Below are 24,861 nucleotides of genomic sequence, written 5' to 3'. Positions count from 1 at the left end.
GGTAAGTATGTGCAATTAGTTATGGTTGTCTCCACATAGTTGTAAATCTGCATATGAAGGACAGTATATTTACATATTATACACATATATATATGTGTGTGTGTGTAAAAAAAGGGGCCTTTGCAATGTCAATGCGTAGCACGTACAATTCACAGAATGTAGTAGATTGATATTGAAGAAGAATTTTGATTGCATAGTATGCTAATATATTGAGTTTGTAACATCTAAGAAACTTGGAAACTTGTCAGTTGAGGTGGATTTTTATTTAAACTGACATTTGTGGCCACAATTCAGGTGGCACTCTAATCATGCATACTTCCAGAAAATTTACATTGATACTGTTGTGATAGAAAGAGAGCACAGCAAAATAATGTTTAAGCAGCAACAAAGGTAGAAGTGAAGTGTGCATTTATCAAATATAGAAGTTCTTTAAGAGGATGGTTTTGGTTTAGGTTAGAAAAGTTTCAGTTCTCAAAATCTTGAGTTCAAGTTCTCAGCTACGTCATCAGCCATGTATCATAGCCATGTAACACAAGCCACATATCATAGATTTATCTAGAAATGACAAAGCCCAGGAAAGTTAACTTCAGTTTTTTGGAATGCAAAGAGGAAGTACTAAAATTAAAAATGAGGAATTAAAAGTCTACTGTTAAGTTGAATTAAAAAGTTGAGTTATATATTTTTTATCTTACACATTCACACACACACACTCTTATATATATATGTACCATTATATGAAAAAGAATTTCTGATTACATGTACTGCAAATTCATTTAAAATAGATTTGTTTTCTTATGTTTGAAACTGCCAAGCAGCTCACTGTAATTTATTAAAATATAGTCATATTCATATATTCTGAAATTGCTTGTAAACAAGACATACTACTTTTTTTTTTTTTTTTTTTTTTTTTTTGTGTGTGTGTGTAAGTGCTGTTTTTAATTTAATTTTTAGCTCTGTGAAATGTTTTTGCTATATAAAAGTTCAGATTTAGTTTGTTTTTTTTTTCAGTCTAAAAGGGCATTATCCCAAATGGGTTATTAGTCTCGAAATAGTTCTTTGTCACATATCACTTTTAAATGTGTGAATCACTTTTCAAACTGTTGCCACAAAATATTATCACCATGTGTTACTCTCAGAGAAATTAAATAATAAAGAATGTGCATGAATTCATGTATGTTCCTCGCATTGTGAAAAAATGACTACAGTTGTGAGCCATCTAGTTTTAAATAATATAGTCTTCCATCCAAAGATTTGCACCTGGAACAAATTTTAATTTTTAATTTATTTTATTATCTACTTCATATCTTGTAAAGTTTTAACGAATTCTTGATTATCAAATTTGATGATTTCAAAGAGAGCACTTACAACATTCCACAAAATAAAACATTTTTATCTCCATTGTACAAGATTATATATTAGAAATTCTAAAGATATGCTGTTTTTAAATATTTTATGATTTTGCTGTTGAATTGAAATGTATGTGATGAAAGTGTGAAAAATATGATATTTATTAAATGAAGTTGAAACATTAAATAATAAAAAGAAAAAAAAATGTTTTGCCAGCCGTCTGACTAAGAAAACTGAACATTTATATAATGAACGAGAAAATATGGAAAAAAATGGAAAAATTTATGCCAACACTTAACACTGCATTGGGAATTCTAAACATATGCTGCTTTTAAAATGTTTGTAATTTTGCTGTTGAATTGTATATAGCATAAGTGCAAAGAAAATTATGCTTAATAATGAAGCTAAAAAGTCAAAAAGAAATGAGATAGCAAAAGTAAGTGTGACAGTAGACTGGTAGTGTTAGCATAAAAAAATCTCAACAAACCCTTCTGGGTGACTGTTAAAATTTGAAACCGTTTTAGATTTTACTTTTTTTCCCTTTTAAGATAGTCCTAAGAGTTTAATAAGAAGGCATCAGTATTCAGTTAGCACCATTTCTATTACCTTACAATAATTGGATTTTTTAAAAATTGTCTTGATTGTGAAATGAAATTTTCTTTGAAATGATTTTTAATATAAACAATCCAAAAGATTAAACTTTCACACTGCTTAAGTTCTTGATTATCATTTTTGTCTAAATAATTATGTTGGATTATTTAAATAGGATTATGCACATCAGGACTATTTGCCAAAGCTGTATCTTAGTTAGTTTGAGACTATCCTAAGAAACAAAAATCTGAGGTTTCTGTACTGTAGTCCGCCTTCCTTTGAAAAGGTTTTCTGAACAATCAGTCTGCAAAAAAACTGCAATCACAAAGATTTATGCTTTATGAATTCGTACTCAAGTCCAGAATGACCATTGGTCTTTACCAAACACTAATATAATCTACAACAATTTTTATCAGATTTATGCCAGCAAGAAGAATGGAGAATAACTTCAGTCTTGAATCTTGCATATGGCCATTTATCCATAGTTCTTGGTAAAATATGTGTTATGTTGCTTTAATGTAGGTGTATAAAAAAGCAAATCATATATGGCAGGATTATTTGAATGTCCTCTTGTGCATTACATATGAAAACTCCATTTTTAACTATGCTTGCCCCCCCCAAATGCCAAAATGAAATTAATAGCCCTTCTGGGCTAATGTCCTTGGGGTTAAAAAAATAGAGTCATTTGATTGCCTTTGTGCTTTTTTGGATAATACATATTTGGCATATGCAATTTTAAAATAAATAAACATTTGCTATCCATTTTGTTGGCAGTAAATGTTGCATATTTGGTGTTTTAATGCTGTGTATGATTGTGTTTGAGTTTTAAGTTTTTATTTTGGTATGCATAGACTCCAACCTTCAGCAAACCTTGTCAGTAGTCAACGCGCGAACGACATTTTTACAACTTTGAAAATGTGCGCGTAGCGTATGTTGTAATTAACCATTCATTAATTTTAAATTAATAATTAATTGTAATCAATTTTATTACATTTAAAATCCATATACATATAAAACTGAATAATTAAAAATATACCTTGTAAATTATATGCACATTTAATTAGAAATTTTCTTTTAACTCCTCAAGCATTCACTAATAAAAAGTACTTCAAATCACTACTAATCATAGAAAAAATCAGAAGCTATAAATCATATCTTTATTCTGGATATGATTTCTACAGGGAAATAAAATTTAAATAACCAAGAATGATACATATAAGTATTAAACAAAATACGCATAATTTATGAATGCAAAGATTTATATGTAGCATGCTTAGCAAGCTTAAGTTCTGATTTTGAGAATGTTTTTTTATAACACAGTTCTTCATTTGCCTGCATATTTATTTTTTCAATCAAAACTGCTTCAAGAGTTTTAAGACCTAAATTTGGTCGAAATTCCGTCTGATTTTTTTTAACAATAGAAAAAATTCTTTCGCAAGCTGCATTTGAATGAGGTATTATTAAGACAGCAAGCATTACAGAAGGCAATACTTTGTATTTAATACACCCATTCATATTTTTTAATTTGGCAATTTCTCCCCATGCTATATCAATACGCAAATCTACAATTTCTTTCAAATCATCTACTTGATACATGGAAAATTCAATTTCTACTTGATTAAGACATTTTTCATCAATAATGGATGGAAAAGTATTCATCAAGTAAAGAACAGATGAAAATGAGACTTCAGTTCTCAAGTTGATGTCAGCAACTTCAGCATGTTTTAGAAATGGATCACTCAGTGGAAATTTATCAATTATATATGAACATGCAGTTACAAAAAAAGCTCGCACAGAATTGAAAAATGATTTCACTTCACTTTCATTCAACTTGGCATTTTTTAAATATAGTCTTGTTTCCGCACCAATCACTAAATTTTCATTTTCTTTTTGTTTACTATACTTCTGAAATGGAATAGACATTAGAGTAACATCTTCATTTTCTTTAGAAATTACTGATGGTTTTACGAATCTAACAAATAAATTCATTAAAAGTTCAAAAAGTTCTCTTCTCAATTTATGTATATAAGGAGCTTGTTGTTGCAAATTAATATTTACTGTTATAAACAAAGGCAAAGTATTTTTCAAAAATAACAAGTACAATTTGGTGGTCGGTGACTGTAAAATTTTTTTAATGTTTTGCAATCTCTTTCCTTCATTCTCACTGTTATCTGGTTTATCTCCAAAAAAATTTATCACAGCATCCCACTGTTCCAAAATCCTTGTTATAGATTCTAAAAGAGACAACCATCTCGTACTGCAATATTTCAAAATTTTATGAGATTTTGCATTCTGTCCCAAAATTTGTTGAGCAACTTTAAAGCTATGCTTTCATTTCGAACTTTTCTCCAAGTAAAAATATATATCTATTATCAACATTTCAATTTCTGAGCCAATTAATTTTTCAGTAGCTTTTTTTGCAGCTATATGCAAGAGGTGGCACGGACAACCTCGGGTGATTATACTTGGTTGATGCATTTTGATAAATGATGCTACACCTTTAAACTTTCCAATCATATTACTAGCATTATCTGAAGAAAATGATAAGCACCTTTGTTTTTAAAGTTTTCATTTATATAATTAAAAATACCTTCTCCTGTATTATTCATGCATTCTAAAATAGAAATCAATGAAGTAATTATCACTCCCTTTTCTTTACTGTAGTATGTTATAACCAATGGGTACAGTTTGTTATCATTGTTATCATTACTTCCATCAGTACTTAGAGAAAATGATGTACTGCACACTGATTTTATAATATCAGCAACAGTATTTTCTGCAAGCGTTTTCACAATAGCAGCAGTTTTGGTATGACCGCAGCTAAATTTTTTTGCTATGGCAGAATCCGGAAACATTGCTTTGAAAAGCTCTTTGGAATGATCCGAAACAGAAAGCGGTAGATTATGTTCAATTAAAAAATGAACAAAATAGCATTCGGCTTTTATAGGATCTGTTTCATCATCTTTTATTAAGAAATTTGTTATTTTTTTAGATTTTACGGTGCCAAGTTCTATATGCTTTTGAGAAAACGCATGCCGTTTACAGTCATCTTTTCCACCATGAGCAACTGAGAAGTCTTTGTTGTATACACTGCAGTGTGCGTGATTCACAGAAATTTCGGACGCTTTAATGCATGGAAATTCTAAAGAATATGAATCTTTAAACTTCTGCTTTGATAATTTTGGCTTCTTCGTTCAAGGCAGCATTATGATTAAAAATCTTTCACCTGATTCACAGTTCACAAGACACACGCTAAGCTCTCGCCGTAAACTACACAATGCAGCCGAATGCAGCCTAAACACGCATCAGCGAGGAACCTGGGAGACAGACAATTGGGTGGAACTATTTATAAGTCGTTAACGGTTGGAGTTACTGATCTACGATTGGCTAATTCTTCAAAACTAGGAACGCACTCAACACGTGATATATGATAACACGAGTATTCAGCCAATCATTGGATGAATTAGTTGGTTCCGTTTTGCGTACTGGTTCTCCTGCTCTTGTTTCTGTAAAATCCGTAGTTTTTTCCATACTTTTCGTAGCTCGTAGTTTTTCATGAATTTCCGTAGAAACTACGGCGAATCCGTAGTAGTTGGAGTCTATGAGTATGTATAAAAAATTTTATGTAAAATTCAATAATCTGTTATTTGTTATAATGTAGGTGTAATGCGTAATGTATCTTCCATTTTAGTTCATCCCATGGCATTGAAGAAACTATGTTGCTAAGAAAGAGCAATTATTTACTTTATTCTAACATCATGTTTTGTTCCTGGGATTATTGCATTGAAGATAAGAAAAGTGCTAGAGTTAGACATAAAAGCATTGCAAATGAAATAAAGGTTTGTTTACTTTTCAGTTAAAAAAAAAAAAAAAAAAAAAGATTTTGGAGTTTTTAGCTAAATTTCATGAAATATTTGCTTGGAATAATTAATTGTAATAAGTTATTTACATTGGTTCTATCTCTGTTTCAGAATAATCTTGCTGAAGAACGTAGAAAGCTAGAAATCAAAGAATGGTCTAATGCCAAAAAGACAAGAGTATTAATTTTGCGAATTTTTGTAAATCTTTTTGTAGTGCTAACTTTACTTGGTTGTTATTACCTTATATACGAAGTTGTTCATTACCAGCTAAAGGTAAGGTTTCATGTATTTTATATGTTACAGATAATGTGTTCATGCATAATTTGCAGGTATAATTTTATATCCTACATAATATAATATTATTTATAGAATATGTAGCATAAAATTTTGCCTTGTGACATAGTTTCCAGTTTGAAGAGTATTTCCCCATTAAAGCCCTACTGCTTAGCAGTTTTTTGTAGGGATTTCTTTCCTGTGCACCAGGTGTTGAGTGTTTAGTTTGGTGATAATTGCTTTAATAACTATTGCTTGCATGACCATGTTTTTATTTTATCCCCCTTTTTTGTAACTGCAATGGATTCCTTGACTTGGGATTTGCAAAGAGATTATGTGACTATCTTGTTTTTTTCAAAAAAGAAATATGCTTTACAAAGAAAGATCATACTGAAACAACCATCTCATGAACTTAAAATCTGAATTGAAGTTAAAATGACTTTGCAGTTTTTATTCATACTAGGAAGAAAAAATGTTTGAAATCAGTTGTGGTTTGTTTGGATTACATATTTGTTTTTTACTGTGGAATGATGGCTTCTTGCTTTTAATGAATCAATGCTAACACTGATTGAAATAATTACATGAGAGATATATGTGCTAATTCCTTGTTATATCTTTAAAATTGATAGATGCAGTAAAATTGTGGAAATTGACAAAAGTTTACTTATTGCAAGCTGGAAAAGGAAAAAGTATTGTAAGCTGTATTCATCCCCCCATAATCTACTTTTGGAAAATTTTGTCATGAGATTAGAAAATGTTTCCTTATTGTTGTTTCTGATGGTTCCATTTCACCTAGTATAGAGCCAAAGACATGGGAACAAATAAACCAAAATGCACCAATTTGATGCCAAAATATGTGACTTGACTTTAATGAAAACTTCTTTTACAAGTTTTCTATAAATTTAAAAATAAAAATAGAAAAACTGCAGATTTTATTTAAAAGTAACATGTTCTGTACTATACTTTATTTTGTAACTGGCAAAATAAAACTGAGACATAAAGAAAATTGATCTTGGTAGTACCAGTTAATAAATTAAGTGAACAGCATATAAGCATGCATAGAAGAGCTTAATTTATTTATTGTGTTTGAAATACATAAAGCAATTTAAAACAATCATTTTGCTAGAATTATATCAAAATATAATTTGCCGTATGAAAGGCAGTGCTGTTAGTGGCATAAAATGCAGTAAAGGCCAAATGCATTTGTCATGTTTTGAATAAATAAATAAAAGGAAAGAAAGGAAAAAGAATTTAAGATTCATTTGATTCTTTTATTCTCTTATCTATTTTTGAATAGTTTTATATTTTAAATCCTTGAACCATCTAAGCAGCCAGGCCATATAAATATGTTAAAAAATATTTGTCATAATACCTTTAACACTTACATCTAGAAATTTGCCCACATAATTATAGTATTTTGGGGGAGGGGAAAGGCAGAGTAAAGGTGCAAATTGGAAGAGTCATTTTTCACTTATAATTTGGGAAATTTAGGGTTTGGAGGCCAAACTGCTTAGATGGTAAAATTTTAGTAATTTAGGTTTATGTGGGAATTCCTTTTTTGCTATGTTAAAACATTCAGTGAACCTGTTGATGAAACTTTTACAAAATATGGTGATAAACTAATTTTATATGATCCAAATTTCATGAAATGAAGTACATAATTTCCATTTCAGGAACTACAGTTACATCGTATAAAGAACATTGGTACAAACACACTGTTTGTGCAATATCTTTCCCCACTAGTCATTACTGGCCTCAATTTGGTTGTTCCTATTATTTTTCTCAGTATAGTTAAGCTTGAGATGTATAATACTCAAACCCAGATAAATATGGCCCTTTTCAGGTAACATTCTTCTCTTTTCCAGTCTTATATAATTATTAATTAATTGTTCTCATTTACTAAAAAAAAAAAAAAAAAAAAAAAAAAAAAAAAAAAAAAAAAAACATAATTTGATGGACCACTTTATAAAAGAAAAACATATAAAACTTTACTGATTTTTGTGAGAATGGTAAATGTATGTACCATTTTCACGTACAGTTTTCCTGCTTTGCATAATTTCAAAGTATTTAATAATATTGGCAAAATGTTTACTTATTTTATGTTATTAATATAACATAAATAAATGTTAATTTTAATACAATACAAAAATTTTATTTGACGAAATATTTTGGACATTTTTAGTAAAATGATGAAGAAATGTGGATAAAAATTTATTTCTTATATTCATTGCCATAGAAAATTTAATTTAAATAGCTGTTTTTATGCATAATTTTAATACCTGAAAAGTAACTTTAATTTGAAAAATATTATAAAAACAATCATCTTATTTGCTATCAACTGGAATATATATAAAAAAAATACAATAAAAATTATGTAAGATTAAAAAAAATGTTTCATGCTTAAAATTCTATGTATTTTATAGGCCTTCAGCATATGAAATTAAAACATCTTATTCTATTTTAAAATGTCCTCGACCATGAAAATCATGTATCATAATTTTGCAGCATTGCCATTGTTTATTTGTTTTCAAATACAATCGCATGTTGTGGCCATTAAAACATATTTTCATTATCACCTTTGAAAATATTCTGTGCTATTCCACAGAATAGATATCCCAAATTTTAACCTTTTTTTTTTTTCCAAACTATGAGGAGAAACTAATAAATAACTGTCGACTTGTATCACCTTTACAAAAACTAAACCACCTTATTGAGAATTAATCCAGTACACATAAAACTGAGGCAAAATATTACAGTTGTGTTGTGACATTACACTTATACATTATTGATGCTGAATCATATTGTTTTTCTATATTTTTTGTATGTTGAAAATAATTGATGGGAAAGCATGACCTGAATACCTAATTTTCTTAATAATTATAAGACGTTTTCCCAGAATGGATTTAATGGAACTGAGGACATTCATTTTATATTTTTCCGAAATAAATAAAATTCTTAAATCTTTAATAATTAACATTGTTCTGATACAGATAACATTTAATAAGTTGTGAATGTTTGTATGTTTCAATTCATATCCCCCCATAAATCTCTCTTTAATGAGATGCAGTTCCTAAACTTCCTCTTTGGTTTTTGAGGGTTTTTTTTCACAAAATTCGTAAAATGTCAGAAAAACCTTTGCTCTGCATAAACCCAAGAAATATTTTTTGTTTCTCTTTCATGGCATTTTAAATTAAATCCTCTTCTGTTAGCATTTCTGTTATGGGCAAATTTTCGGTGCAATCAAACCGAGCCTCAATTTCAGGTGTTTCAAGCCTAGAAATGAATTCTTCAGCTTTGGTTCTGCTTGCTAAAGTTTTTAATATTTTTATTAGATCTTGTTCTTCTGTTTTAAAACCATCAAATTCTTCATCAGGTGAATCTGACTAAAAGTTAAAGTAAAATATTCTGCCATCTTTTCCCAAGTGTCCGATTTACATTCCAAGCATTTGCAAGCCTGTAAATGGCATCATTTATTGAAAATGCTGACTGAAATTCTATCAGGGATGTTTCAGCATTCATATGTCTGTTCATAAAATTTTTCTCATAAATCATTTTTAAGTTTTGGATAATTCTTTGATCCATTGGTTGGGTCAAAGCATTTATGTTAGGGGGAAGAGGCCTAGTTCACATGTTGGTGTAACATATTTTCTCTTTGTGAGGCTGTGCTCAGCAGTTATTAGTCAGTAAAACAACTTAGCTGTCTTTGGGTTTTCTTTTAGATTTCAACTTACTCACAACAAATGACACAAAAGGGCTTTTGAACTAATAAAGGAAAATATTCTTATCCATCCAAAATGATGTTTGTATTCTATGTGCTTGAGCACACAAAATTAATAACTTCTCCAGACCCATCACCAAGAAGGAGCTGCAGACTGCTATTAACCTTACTCCTGTATGAAAATCACTTTGAAATGACCTCATTTTTGAAGAAATGGTTTAGCACTTTGGTTATATGGCAAAAGAACATCTATTGGTCTTCATAAATGCATTTTGGTCTACAGGAAAACTGCCCAGAATATGGAAATCCTCAATTATTGGTCATATTAATAAACCTGGTAAAGCAGCTGATGAGTGCAAAAATTGCAGACCAATAGTACAAGCGTATTATGCAAAGTAGTGGAGCGGATAGGTCACAGCAGAATCATGATGGAACTTTTAAAAGAAAACAAAATCATTTTCTACCAGGCAGCATATAGAAAAAACATGCTACATAAGATCAACTTTTTATCTCTTTCAACAAATTACTGATCTCCAAGCAAAGCCACTCAAGAAAACTACAGTTGTTTTCAATAGCATTAGCAGCATTCAATATCGTCTGGAGAAACAAACTAATTCAAATTGCAAATGAACTGGGAGTACAGGGTTATGCCCTTATATAGATTTCTGACTTTCACAGAAATAGGGAATTTAAAATAAGGATCAATTCAGAAATCAAAAAGACCTAGCGTGAAGAAAATCATACTACCATCTAACTAACTAAGACAAACCATCTTGCTGGCCATTTCAGAGGGATGAAAATCATACGAAACCAAATAAGAACCTTCACTGTCTGCAGAAACTACCCTGGAATCAAAATTGGACCAGAACACATCTTCTCCTGCCCCACCATCTTGGCTGCAATGTAGCAAATTGGTTTCACATGTGTCTGTCCTTAGTGAACTGCTTTTTCTTATGTATGTAAACAACAGTCACTAACACCTTCACAGAGTAACATGCTATGCTGATGATATTGCCATCTGGTATACTGATGCAAAACTAAAGTGGTCTGAGAAATCCTTGGAGCACTCCCTAAAGGCAATATCCAGATGGGCAGTATCCCTGAAACTGAAAATTAAGCCACAAAAAACATCTTGCAGCATTTTTTCTGCAGATAAAAAACAGATATCTCTTCTCACGAAATTTATCCCTAAACAACCAACCACTTACAGACAGAAAACCCAGTCTATTTAAGACTAATTCTGGATGCAAAATTATGTTTTACTGAACATATCAGGAAATGTGCAAATTAGTCAGTCTCAAGACTGAAAATTCTAAAAAAGCTGTGTGGCATTGATTGGGGAGCAAATGCTAAGACTTTAAAACTATCTATACCACTCTTATCAGGCTTCAGAATCTGCATTTGAAAAGCTCAATAACATACAAGCAAGAGCAGCAAAAATAATTATTGAAGCAGACTCATCTGCAATTAGACAGCAAATCAGCCAGGAACATTACAAGTATAACATTCTACAGGAACCAACTTTACCATCTTAGCTACCTCAAAATACAACAATTGCTATTAATTTTTTTGAACAATGCTGTAAAAAAAGAGCCAGCTATCAACATTAAAGCTAAAGCCAACAAGACTATAGAATCATACTCAGAGAATGGTTTGTGTTTGCACATTCACAGAGGGATCTTCAGATGAGACTAATTTATGGTGGAGCTGGAATAAACTTTATTTCCCCAGATGACTGCATAAAACAACATAAAATTGGAGGAAACATTGCTTCAAATTACCCTTATCCATATCTATATCAAGCTCAAAAATTCCAAGAAGGCAAAGGAATAATAATCTTCAGTGACTCCAGGGGGCTGCCCTTCAGGCAATTCAGCAGCATGTCTCGAGACAGAACCATGAAATACGTAATGCCCTGGCCCACATCAATCAACTAAATAAACACTGTATAATGCAATGGGTACGAGCCCACTTCGGCATAGACAGCAATGAAGCTGCGAATACCCTGGCCAAAGAAGCGAGAGAATTAAATGGAGAATGTCATCATCCCATCTCACTTAATGGTATAGATTCTGTTGCTAAGTCAAAACTAAGAAATCCAACCATCAGGCAAAAATTTCAGCTATGTGAACTCAACCCCAACAGAATTACTTCCAGAACCTTGACAAGACTTACCATCTAACTAACTAAGACAAACCATCTTGCTGGCCATTTCAGAGGGATGAAAATCATACTACCATCTAACTAACAAGGACAAACCATCTTGCTGGCCATTTCAGAGGGATGAAAATCATACGAAACCAAATAAGAACCTTCACTGTCTGCAGAAACTACCCTGGAATCAAAATTGGACCAGAACACATCTTCTCCTGCCCCACCATCTTGGCTGCAATGTAGCAAATTAGTGATTGTCCCCAGGAAGACCTCTATGAAGAAAATTACCTCCAGATAGCCTAAGGCATGATATAATCTAGCTGACTTCATGGGCAGGACAACAAAAAACATGATGTTTGTATACCACAGGGAAATGTGTGATACCTGCCTGTGCTCATTAGTACCTGCTAAAATTGAAGTTGGAAGACATTGAAATAACAGACCCATTTCATCTGCTTATTATTTTCTTGTACTGTTTTGTTTCCTTTTACAAAGTTTTGAACAAAAAGTAGCATATTCAGAAACATCTTCTCTGTCAGCAGAAAGTTTTTCACTGAATATGTATGTGTTGATCTTTCGAATTCCATGAAGTTTTTTTAAACAAGGAAGCCATTCATCTGAAAATTTGCAAGCTTTCTCAACATTTATTTTTGGGAAAAAAATCTTTTGTTTTTTGAATAAGCATCAGCCCAGAAACAGAAACTCCTTTGAAATATATAATATTAACCACTACCACAGCAATTTATTTAAATTCCCATTTTGAGACTGTTGCAAAGTTTTTCTTTTATTGAAAGCTTTGCTTTTCTTTGAACAGAAGGCAAATTTCATTATTTTTTCTTTTTGAGATTTAATATCATAAATTGTGGATAATTCAATACTAAAAATCTCTCATTAAATTTTTACCTTTTTCAGAATTGTTAGTTACGCTGGTTATCATAAATTAAGGAAAAATCACAAAAATAGCGATAACTCCCTAAAAAATAAGCCAAACCGTGTAAAATTTGAATATGTTGCCAAGTAAGAGTAGCTGAGTAAAACTGCGATATGTAAATTAGTGGCGTTGCTTTCAGAATACGTCATCTGCGAGGAGCATAAAAGTCATGTTTGACAGCAAGCCCACATATTTCACTGTGACAGTGACATCAGAAATCTGAGATAGCCAATTCGTAACAACGACCTCCAGGCATCATTTGCCTGCAGAACTGTGGAGAACCATTGGGAGACCAGAGGCAGGACAAAGTCAAACAAAAGTGGCCAGATGGCTAAATGTGAGTCTTTCTGTGGTTCATAGACTTTGGAGGCAATTTCAAACCACAGATTTGGCATCTAGGAGGTTCAGCCGAGGACGGCCAACTGCTATGCGATGAGCGCCAATGACCAATATTTGATATTATGTGCACGCAGGAATAGAACTGCTATTCCGACTTTTCTTAGATCCTCCCTTGCTGCAGTCACCGGAAGGTTCATGTGAACGTCAACTGTGCATAGAAGGCTTCACGAAGGTGGTCTGTATGCGAGGCGACCAGCCATTTGTGCGCTGCTCACGTTACGCCATAGGAGGGACCATTTTCAGTGGGCATGACAACATGTCCACCGGACCCCTGATCATTGGAGGGCGGTTCTCTTTACGGATGAGTCCAGGTTTAGTCTAGAAAGTGATAGTAGGCGTTATTTGATATAGAGAGAACCTAGAACCCATTATCATCTGTCAAACATCTGTGAAAGAGATGCATACGGAAAAGGCAGTGTCTGTGTTTGGGGTGGCATCTCTTTGGGTGGACGCACAGACCTCCATGTCTTTTCAAGGGGAACCATGAATGCTGAGATTTATAGAGATGACATCCTTGATGTTTATGTGCATCCATATGCCAAGGAAATAGGTGATGCTTTCCTGTTACAGGACAACAATGCAAGACCACACAGGGCTCGCACTGTAGTTGATTATCTTCAACAGGAAACAATTATGCGCATGCAGTGACCAGCTCGATCCTCGGACTTGAATCCTATCGAGCACGTTTGGGATGCTTTAGGGAGACGTCTTAACTGCTCTCAATTCGCCCCCTCAAACCCTTGTTGCACTTGCAACTGCTTTGCAAGAGCAATAGCTCTCGCTTCCTATGGAACTGATAGACCGCATAATTGAAAGCATCACACATCGCTGTATGTGCTGTATTGCTTCTAGAGGGGATCATATTCCATATTGAAGGTACTTTTCCTATAGCAAACTGACACCTTCGATTTGTTCATTTTATACATGTGCTAATTTCTATACTACCATATTTGTCTGGTAATTTCTTTTTATGTTATTTGATACCTTACTATGTGTTGTATATTGTGTCATTAAATTCTACATGTAACTTTTTCAGTAATTGTGATGTTTGTAATTTTTCCTTAATTTATGATAACCAGTGTATTTCTAATTAAGTAACTGTTAAAGTAAAACACTTTCGTGTTTTAGATACTGAAGAATCTTTCATTTTTACCAATTTTTATTCTGACAAAAATTTTAGGTCTATAAATGGATAACTAATCAAAATAGATACAAGATTAATTTGCTGTCATGTTAAAAGATTTGTAAAACTTTTAAAAATTGTCACCGTTACAGCATTCAGCTTATGATGAAGTTTATTGGAATATGTGTTGGTAAAACAGGTGAAAGCAGTTTCTGTTGAAACACATATATCAAGGGCACTTCCAAATTCTGCAGTGACCTTAGCACTATTTATCTACCACAAGTATACCTCTAAGACAAAGTTTGAAATTTTATTATGTTCCTGTGCCGTAGTAACAAAGAACTGCTAATGGGAACACTCCCGGATAATAACTCCCCCCGTTTCTTTCTGTGAAGTGTATCATGGCCAACTGTGACAGCTACTTTTCAACTTTTGGCTATGGTCTATTCCGCAGATAAATTTTTAGAGCAATATGATGGATATTATGCTGGGGAAGGGCTGGGGTAAGCAACATCTTTTGAAAGAGAGGCTTGTAATTCTGTTCATATGTTAGAAGTTATCAACAGGGTTTTTAGAAACCTGTACATGCTTTATAATGACTATAAAAATCTCCCATTTGCTTAATTTTTTGAAAACACGTTAAAAAAATCCCAAATTTTTCAGTTGCTTTAGCTTTTTAGTTAGTTGTATGCCTGATAATCAGGCTGTTATTGTAACACTACAGCAAAAAGTACTATTCCAGCATAGTTTTTTTATGAAAGAAAATTACTTTTTAATATTAGATGTATTAAATAATGATAATATTGGATGGTTTTAATATTAATGTTTATATCAAATTTAATGTTTATATAAAATTCAGAAATGTGGGAAAAAATTATATTTATGTACATGTATCTATGTATAATATATCTAAACTTTGTTGTTTTAGATAAAAATGACATTATTCTATTTTATTTGTCAGTGATTAATATTTTTATTTTATTGGCAAACATAATTTCTTTAAAACATACAATATTTTCATCATAGATGGTCGATGTGTTTTGATTACTTCAAATTGTACCTATCATTCATTATTTTCATTCATATTTTATAAAAACCAGTTTGTTTGTTTCAGGATAGTATTTTTGAGGCTTTCATCTGTATTTGTTCTGGTTAGCACTCTCCATCAGCAACTGACATGTCAACCTAGAGATATGTGTAATGCTGGGATTAGTGCTGCTTGCCGTACCCCTCTTGTGAGCACTTTTTAATTATCTGAAATTTCTTTTAATGATTTTACTTGCTTTATATACAGTGATAAAGAAGACAGTTTTGCATTTCCCATTGTGGTTGGCTGTTAGACAAAAGTCAACTTATATTTTTCACATCTTCAAAGAATATCTGTTAGATTTTTATATATAGTATTGATCTAAAATTTGTGTTTTGACTATATTCAGTATTTTGATTCAGTACCTCAAATTATGTCTCAGTTATGCAAAATGCCTCCAATTATGCTATTTTCTGTAAACTATGCAGTTAGCCTTGCATTTATTCATAATTTGGTGTAATGCGCTTAAATAAGTAATATTCTTTTTAATCACTAAAGCTGGATTTGGCTATCGAACTTGAAAGTTCACTCCATAGAACATGTTACTGTTTCTCATCTCTTTAGTAGCAGTAATTTTAAAGTGCACCATCTTTCATTTGGCATTTTTATATCGGATTGTAGGATTATATATAGCTACTGAGCCATATTTTATATAGCTAACTGTAATTTTTATCTGTTAATAACAGTTTCGCAGTTTCATAATAATATTTGTTAAGTTGAACAAGACAAAATTTTCTTAAGTTTACTTATTGTTAAAGTGCCATTCTTTTATGGACTCATATTGAAAATCATTAATCAAAAAACTGAAACACAATTAATTTTAGTGAAGTTTTTATGGGAGAAAATTTTGTTTCTAGTAACCATTTAATGATTTTGCAGAATATTTAAAGGGAGGGGGATAAAACAAAATGCATATATTTTTGCTAATAAATTTTTGAAGAATTACTGACAATAATGAATTTAAACTCTAACTGGAACATAAAATTTTTATCATTTTATAAAAATTTTTATGCGTATTTGAAAACAAGATATCTTAACAAAATCCAACTTCGTACTTGGGCTTTTAAAGAAATAAATAAAATAAAATAAAAGGCTGGTTCAAATGCTGTTACCTTCCTCTCCATCATTCCTGCCCTTTACCAGAAATGCTATTAATCTCACTTTTCAGATGTTGCTGCTAAATGTTATCACCATGCATTATTTTTAAGAAAATAATGTAATGAGTATCTAAAAAAAGTATGGCAACAATGTTTAAACTAAGAACGTATAGCGAATTTGAGTTTCAGAAAGCAGTGCCTCCTTTTACTATGTATCAGGTGAAGAACATTGGTAAAACAAAAAGACAAAAGTAAAAGTCAAGTGGCCGCCATCAGTCGACGAATAAGGTAAGTTTCTAGTCAAAGGTCTAAATCAGTGAACTGAAGAATCTAGTATAAGTAAAAAATGTTAAGGATTGAAAATGTCAGATAGATATTTGTGCAGCAATTCAAGATTATATTAAAAAACTTGCCAGAAATTTCTTCTGTTCAGTTCTCACTCATCCTAACAACTGCATCAACTCTCTTAGATGTTCTCCATTTCCCAGAGAAAAGCACAATATTTAAAGAAATAATGTAGCAAATATATTAAAAAAAAACATGTATAGCACTGTAAATAAGAGATGTTGCCACCAAATGTTATCCCTATGTGATATTTTTGAAGAAATAACACAGCAGATATGAAAAAAATGTATGGCAACTTTTAAGACTTTATTGGAAATTCTAAAGATATCTGATATAAAATATTTTACCATCTGCATACCAGTTTGTTGGCATTTGGGAAAGTACAGTCAAAAGTTGTTAATTCGGACACCCATAATTCGGAATGATCTATAATCCAGACCTCAAAACTAAAAACTTTCTGCGCATGCGCCGCTTTGACACATGCGCATAAGACCTTTTACGGCTGCGCATATGAGTGTGCGCAAGTGCAGAATACGTTTTCGAGTGCGCGTTTTATGTATAATGGATGTATAAGCTAAAATTATCTAATTATCTATTTCAGTTAATGTTGATGATTGCGTTGTTCCATAATTTTCGAATTGGATCCGGCTTATTATTTTTCGCAGACTGTAAGAGCAATTTTATAAAAGTAAGCTTAAACTTTCGATTATATCAAATAGAATTTCTGATATATATTTGTTAATATGTAAAGGATCTAAAGTGAAAGTATGTTTTGAAATCCGAAATCTGTTTATCAATTTCACGCTGCTCGGTGGGGGAACGCCGCCGCGGGCGCGTAATGAATTGGAAGTTGATCTGTCAGCACTATCCTTATCTTCAGCGCAGATGTTTTTATTTTATTTGGCTTATAATTGAAGATCAGATGTTTTTATTTTATTTGGCTTATAATTCCTTACCAAATGTAGTATTTCATCTCGATATGCTCCGTCTTTGATATGATTTAAAACAAGTTCCTCGTCATTACAGTCAAAAGTCATTAATTCGGACACCCATAATCCGGAATGATCTATAATCAGGACCTCAAAGCTACAAACTTTCTGCACATGCGTCGCTTTGACACATGCGCGTAAGACCTTTACCGCTGCGAATTTGCGTGTGCGCGTGCGCAAAATACGTTTACGAATATGCGTTTAATGTATAACGGACGGGATAAGCTAAGCTAAAATTATCTAATTATATATTTCAGTTAATGTTGCAGATTGCGTTGTTCCTTAATCTTCGAATTGGAATCTGGATTATTATTTTTTGCAGACTGTTAGAGCAATTTTATAAAAGTAAGTTTGAACTTTCGATTATGTCAAATAGAATTTCCGATATATATTTACTAATATGTAAAGGATATACAAAGCGAAAGTATCTTTCGGAGTCCATTAAACAAAAAGTAGAATTGCTGCAAAAAATGGATAAAGGCATATCCTTTGTTTATGTAAACTTTAACGTTTGTTTATCTAAACATTGTTTATCTTTAACACCGGGGGGCGTGCAATGAATTGGAAGTTGATCCAGCACTATCCTTATCTTAAGAGCAGATGTTTTTATTTTATTTGGCTTATAATTGCTTACTCAATGTAGTATTTCATCTCGATGTGTCAGAGGTTATTGAAAACGAAAAAATTTCGATTGACAAATTAGTCGGTGTTCTTGACACAGCAATTATAGGACTTGAACAGCGGAACTTTGTAACTGAACAAGAAATTATGTCTGTTTAATAGAATTAAAGAGAAAGTATTATCACATGAAACAAAGAAAAACTTAAACAACTTACATTGAAAGAAATGTTTATTTAAGTAAACAAATAAATATTAAGCTTTTTCTTTTTGCAAATTTTGATACCCTTTAGATCATAATTGTTCTTTTTTTCATAAATTACGGTTTCATATTTTTAATTTTAGAATTTCTGCATGCCATCTTACGAGATTTAAACTGATGATCTATAATCCGGAATCGCCGAAGTCCCGACGAGTCCGGATTAACGACTTTTGACTGTATAAGATATTTAATCTGCCTATTATTAAATTACAAACTACCGTATTTGACGGCATATAAGACACACTGGCATATGAAATGAACCCTTATTTAGAAGGCCATACACATGTAGATGTAGAAAAAGTTATGTGTGTCTAGACCTTTATCCAGGCTAAAAATAGCATTCAGTATTGAAAGTTAACCTGTGTCCTTCACGTATAAGACGCAGGTAACGTTTTTTGAGACCAAATTTAGGGAAAAAAAGTGTGTCTTATATGCCGTCAAATACGGTATGTAATTTAAAAGTAATAAGTGCAGTTCTTCATCTGTTTTATTAAGCTGGATTTATGAAAAGCATTATGTATATATGTTTCGTTTTTTGTAATTATTCTTATATGTGGCTGGCTGCATCAACTTATTTGAAAAATGAAATAGACAACAAAAGTAGGTGCTACTTTGGTAGACGGTTGCACGGATTTTTGGCGATTTACATTGGCGCGGTTTTTACAGTCGTGCGCCATCTTGAAATATGCTGTTTTTACGTAGTTCACGCATAGTAAAGTATTGGAAACTTAAAAAAAAAAAATATCATTGAAAATAATGGATTAATTTTTTGTTGAAAACGTTTTTTAAGATGGCTGGCAAATGTAAATAGATACATTTACTAAGAGTATAAAATGCTTAAGTAAGGTTAAATTATTACTTTCATATAATAGAATAAAAACACCGCTATAAAAACATTGCGCCAACGTTTAATTGGAGTAAAATATTACTTAAATTGAATATTGAATTAAAAACATCATACCAACGTTTAAAAGAATTAAAATTTTTCAATTACTTAAATTCAAATCCTTTAAAATAAGTTTTATAGGATATAATTATTTAATATTAAAACATATGTGGCAGTAAATATCTCAGGAATTTTTGAAAACAGTGTATTATTTTTTTAATAAAAATTGAAGTATACAATTATAAAGTAAAAGAAAAATATGTACTTACATTTTTTTAAAGTATTTTATCTGTTGTATAATGATAAGTACCAGAAAAAAAAAGAAAAAAAAAAAAAAAAAACTTCATTTGTGATCCACATCTCTCGCACTTCATTGAAGAAGCAATTAGCGAGGTTTCCTCCAAAAATTTAAAATAAATTTCCTCTGACCCTTGTAACAATAAATAAATCTTTGATTAGGAATGCTAGGTTGGCCAAAATAAGGTCTCAAATGGCAATTTTTTTATTCTGATACCAATAATTCTTGGTAATTACCAATAACAACATTCATCTTCGAAACGGACACATCCATTCGCTTTGAAATCTGAGGAATTCGAAGAGATGAATAATAAAATTTTAAAATGGCGCGGTAATGCACAAATATTCAGTAACCAATCAGGGAGCTGATTGAATTAAAATTATTTAAATAATCATTCATAATAAAAAAATCATATTTAAAAAAATGCAAAATTAAATTGTATTTTAATATTTAACAGACATAAATAATGTTTAAAACATCAGATTAAATTTATAGATATTAAAACCAATTACTTTTAAAATAATGTGACATCATTCATTACATCATTCACAACATAAAATTCTATAAAATATCATAAACAATAAAATTTTTATTTCAAATAAAAATGCACAGTTAAATAATTTTTATTATTTAGAAATCATAAGTAATATTTAAAACATGGAATTTATGCATAATAAAACGCATTATTTTTTAAATAAAATGACAACAAAGTATTGGTTACCATAAATAACTTGTCCAGCAATGGGTTTACCATAAGTCGTATCGCTCGAGAAAACAAAATCGCCAAAATCCGTGCAACCATCTACCAAAGTAGCACCCAAAAGTAATTCAATGCAAAAGTGGGATTTGAAAGAAATATCCCTTCTGGCTGAAATACAGTCAAAAGTCGTTAATCCGGACTCGTCGGGACTTCGATTCCGGATTATCGATTTTTCCGGATTATAGATCATCAGTTTAAATCTGGTAAGATGGCATGCAGAAATTACAAAATTAAAAATATGAAACCGTAATTTATGAAATAAAGAACAATTATGATCTAAAGGGTATCAAAATTTACAAAAAGAAAAAGCTTAATATTTATTTGTTTACTTTATTAAGCATTTCTCTCAATGTAAGTTGCTTCGTTTCATGTGATAATACTTTCTCTTTAATTCTATTAAACAGACATAATTTCTTGTTTAGTTACAAAGTTCCGCTGTTCAAGTCCTATAATTGCTGTATTGAGAATACCGACTAATTTGTCAATCGAAATGTTTTCGTTTTCAATAACCTCTGGGTCACTTTCTTCACTATCGGAAGCGAATTATAATGACGAGGAACTTGATTTAAATCATATCAAAGACAGAGTACATCGAGATGAAATACTACACTTAGTAAGGAATTATAAGCCAAATAAAATATAAAACATCTGCCCTGAAGATAAGGATAGTGGTGACAGATCAACTTCCAATCCGCCGCGTGAAATTGATAAACAGATTTCGGATTTCAAAACATACTTTCGCTTTGTAGATACAAATTACATATTAGTAAATATATATCGGAAATTCTATTTGACATAATCGAAAGTTCAAGCTTACTTTTATGAAATTCCTCTAACGGTCTGCAAAAAATAATAAGCCGGATCCAATTCGAAGATTAAGGAACAACGCAATCTGCAACATTAACTGAATTTTTAGCTTAGCTTATACCTCCGTTACACATTAAACGTGCATGCGCACAAACATATTCGCAGACGTAAAGGTCTTACGCGCACTCTTAAACGCCTGTGCGCATGCGTGAACGCGCCGCATGCAGAAAGTTTGTAGCTTTGAGGTCCGGATTATAGATCATTCCGGATTATGGATGTCCAAATTAACGACTTTTGACTGTATGTATGGCAACACATAACATTGTATTGAAAATTCTGAAGATCTGCTATTTACAAAAATTTTGTGATTTTGCTGTTGAATTTTATGTGCTGTAAGTGCGAAGAAAGTGATGTTTAATAACAAAGTTAAAAAAACATTGTGTCAGCAGGAGTAAACCAAACAGCAGACAGATAGACTGCGAGCTCAAGGACAGCATTAAAAACTTTTAACAACCCAGCAGTGTGATGTTAAAGTCTAAATCTTTTCAGATGCCCCCCTTTCCCTGAGTGTAGGAGTGAGAACCTTAACTTTTATCTTTATGTTTTACTTCTGTCACAGAAAAATCTTTCCATAAAAACAGCTATTACACTTAATCACCTGTAGCCATGATGAACAAATTGCTTGAATAAACCAAATTAGTCATCATGGCATCAAATTGTGGAGGGGGTTAAAAGTAATTCAAAAGTTATACTATTTGGATTTATGTATATTTTGAAATATTTTATAGAATATAGGTAAGATCAGTTATTTAGCTAAGTGATAAGTTACTCCATTTGCTGTATATCAATAAAATTACACTCATTTATATTGCTTCTTATCTTATTTATAAGATTATTATTATCTTATTTATAAGAAGAAGCAAATTTACAACTTATTCATTCTATTCTTTCCAGTTAAAAGTGATTGATCAGTTGGCTGCGCTCAGTCACAGAATTCTAAATTCTGCTTGACTTATTAACTGTACCTAGAAATAGCCATCATCTATGTACACATGTATCACCCAGTATATGTATTTGGGGTGTTCATATCTGCTTAGAATAGAAAACATAAAACTGTATGATCAAAAATATGTTGTTGCTGATGTGAATTGTTATTATAATTTTTTTTTTAAATGTCAGAATTTGATCATCTTTCAAAAACTTGTTTTTGTATATCCAGAGGACTCATTTTTAACAAAACATTGCTTCTCAAATTCAGTGCATAAAAATGTTATATGGCAGGCAGTTTGTTTTAATCTTTTGTGTTTTTATTGGAAAGCCATCTTAAAGGTGGGTTGAAGGTCATCTGTATTGAAGCTCAACTAAAATATGTGTCATTTTTGACATATATTTACATATACTAGCCTAACTTACTGTTCTGAAAAAATCTGAAATGTATGTCCAGCTGTGCAGCTTATTGCCAAGTCATTATTTCATGTGCAGGAAAGAGGTAATTTTGTAACTGGCTTTTATAGGCTGAGTAATCATTAAAGGCAACATAAATTTTTATGTATTCTTAAGAGATGTTAAACACTTAATAGAATTTTCAGTGGTTATCTTGCAGCTTTAAGTTTTTGGTACTATTCTGTCAGAGGGGTGTCAGTTAAATATGAAGTAAAAGTGAGAACGAAACCATGCTTCAACAACACGCCAAATATCATGGCTCAAGAATTTAGCATTTGAAATATCACGAGTCTAGATTTCTAGTTCTGTTTGAAATATCATCACTCATCATTTTGTTGACATATTTTGCCATTTTTTTTAATACGATGGATTGCACGATTTTGCAACTGATTGATGATGAAAAGGCTGCCATAAAATTCTTTCAGAAGAAAGGAATAATTCATAGCAATAAACTTTGTTCTTAAAATCATCCGATGAAGTTAACTTTTGACTCAAATAATACTTCTATATGGCATTGTTAGTACATTCTTACTGTGAAAAAAAAAATGGATTGAGAACCAAAGAAGGCTTGCATCTTTGTTTCTTCAATGCTGTTTGTTTTACTATCTGTGGTGTCAAGAACTGACTTCGATTGAATTTTTCGAACCTCAGTTAGAAATCAGCCATAGTACAATGATAGATTGGATTAACTACTTTAAGGTCTTTTCACAAAAAGAAAAAAACAATGTTGGATGTGTTCTTCTGGAACAATGTGTATTTACTGTTCCCGATCGTTGTGCTACAACATTGATAACAGCCATTCAGGTAAACATTGCAGGTGGCAGCATTATTATATTTTCAGATTGATGGAAAGGCTAAAAGAAAGAGGAATTAAGAAATGATGAGTATGAACATATCACTGTGAATCAGAGTTGTAATTTTGTAGATCCCGAAATTGGGCGTCATATTCAAACTGTGGGGCAGTGCTAAATAGAGAAATAAATGTCAGCTGGGCACTGCTCACCACCTATTTGATAGAATTTATCTGGCATCGGTTATATTCAAAAAGTGCAATTTTTTCTGCAATATTGTATGATATTTGTAGTTTTATGTCAGCTGCTTAGTTTGAATTTCACTTTGTTTTGCTATTTTTTTATTTATCTGTAGAATATAGTAGTTTAAAAAGAAAAACTTAAGAAAAAATTACTTTTTACTAATTTTTTTTTTAGTCTTTTGAACTCTATTATTATTTCATAATTTTATACTTTGCAACAGTTCGTGGCCAAAAAAAGCGGTGCATTTTTTAACTGACGCCACTCTAACAGAAAAGTACCAAGTTTTATGCATCAAAACCATGCTACTGTACAAATAAATTAATTAGCCCAAACTTCCTGTAGTCATTCCCTACAAAATAAAGCAAATATTCAGCTATCTTAATTCAGTCTGATTACAAATCACCTTATGTGTCTCATGCAGAGTATATTCGAGATATTTTCCAGAACTTTGAAATTTTTTATATCAGACAACCTCAAAAATCTGTTTTTTCTAAATTTCTGAAATATCCATGTTTATGAATTTGTGTTCAAAACAAATTCATTTTCTCTAAGAAGTAAATTGCAAAAAACTTAGAAGTCTACCAAAATCATTTTCCATGAGGTCTGTTACTATATGTTTCCACTTTTCAGTTTCATCCTTTGGGCAGTCTGCAACTGTGGATTTCAGTGGTAGTAAAGATCATGATGCAGAAAAACAGCAAAAAGAAAAGCATATAACAGAGAGAAATGTTCACTCAGATAAGACAGATACTCAAACGATGACAAAATACTAATTGCAGTTTCATTCAACAAGTCTGAAAAACCATGCAGAAGCATAACAGGAATAGAATTTAGCTTGG

At 31.5% G+C, this 24,861-nt stretch overlaps 1 protein-coding gene across 4 annotated transcripts in view; it reads left to right on the top strand.

The window, feature by feature from the left end:
* The window catches only part of LOC118195664 (transmembrane channel-like protein 7), a 112,293-nt gene that overhangs the window by 59,032 nt on the left and 28,400 nt on the right, over positions 1-24,861 (top strand). For all 4 annotated transcript variants that reach the window (XM_085812883.1, XM_085812881.1, XM_035366989.2 and 1 more), the window contains 4 exons: positions 5,630-5,777; positions 5,910-6,071; positions 7,745-7,914; positions 15,511-15,631. In XM_085812883.1, the coding sequence (XP_085669009.1) occupies positions 5,630-5,777; positions 5,910-6,071; positions 7,745-7,914; positions 15,511-15,631 (601 nt within the window). The remainder of the gene's footprint in view (positions 1-5,629; positions 5,778-5,909; positions 6,072-7,744; positions 7,915-15,510; positions 15,632-24,861) is intronic.

Source organism: Stegodyphus dumicola, chromosome 3, assembly GCF_044657685.1.
Source record: "Stegodyphus dumicola isolate Sdum_Otavi_A_Nest chromosome 3, ASM4465768v1".
Taxonomy (NCBI): domain Eukaryota; kingdom Metazoa; phylum Arthropoda; class Arachnida; order Araneae; family Eresidae; genus Stegodyphus; species Stegodyphus dumicola.
This window is presented reverse-complemented; position numbering and strand designations above follow the sequence as displayed.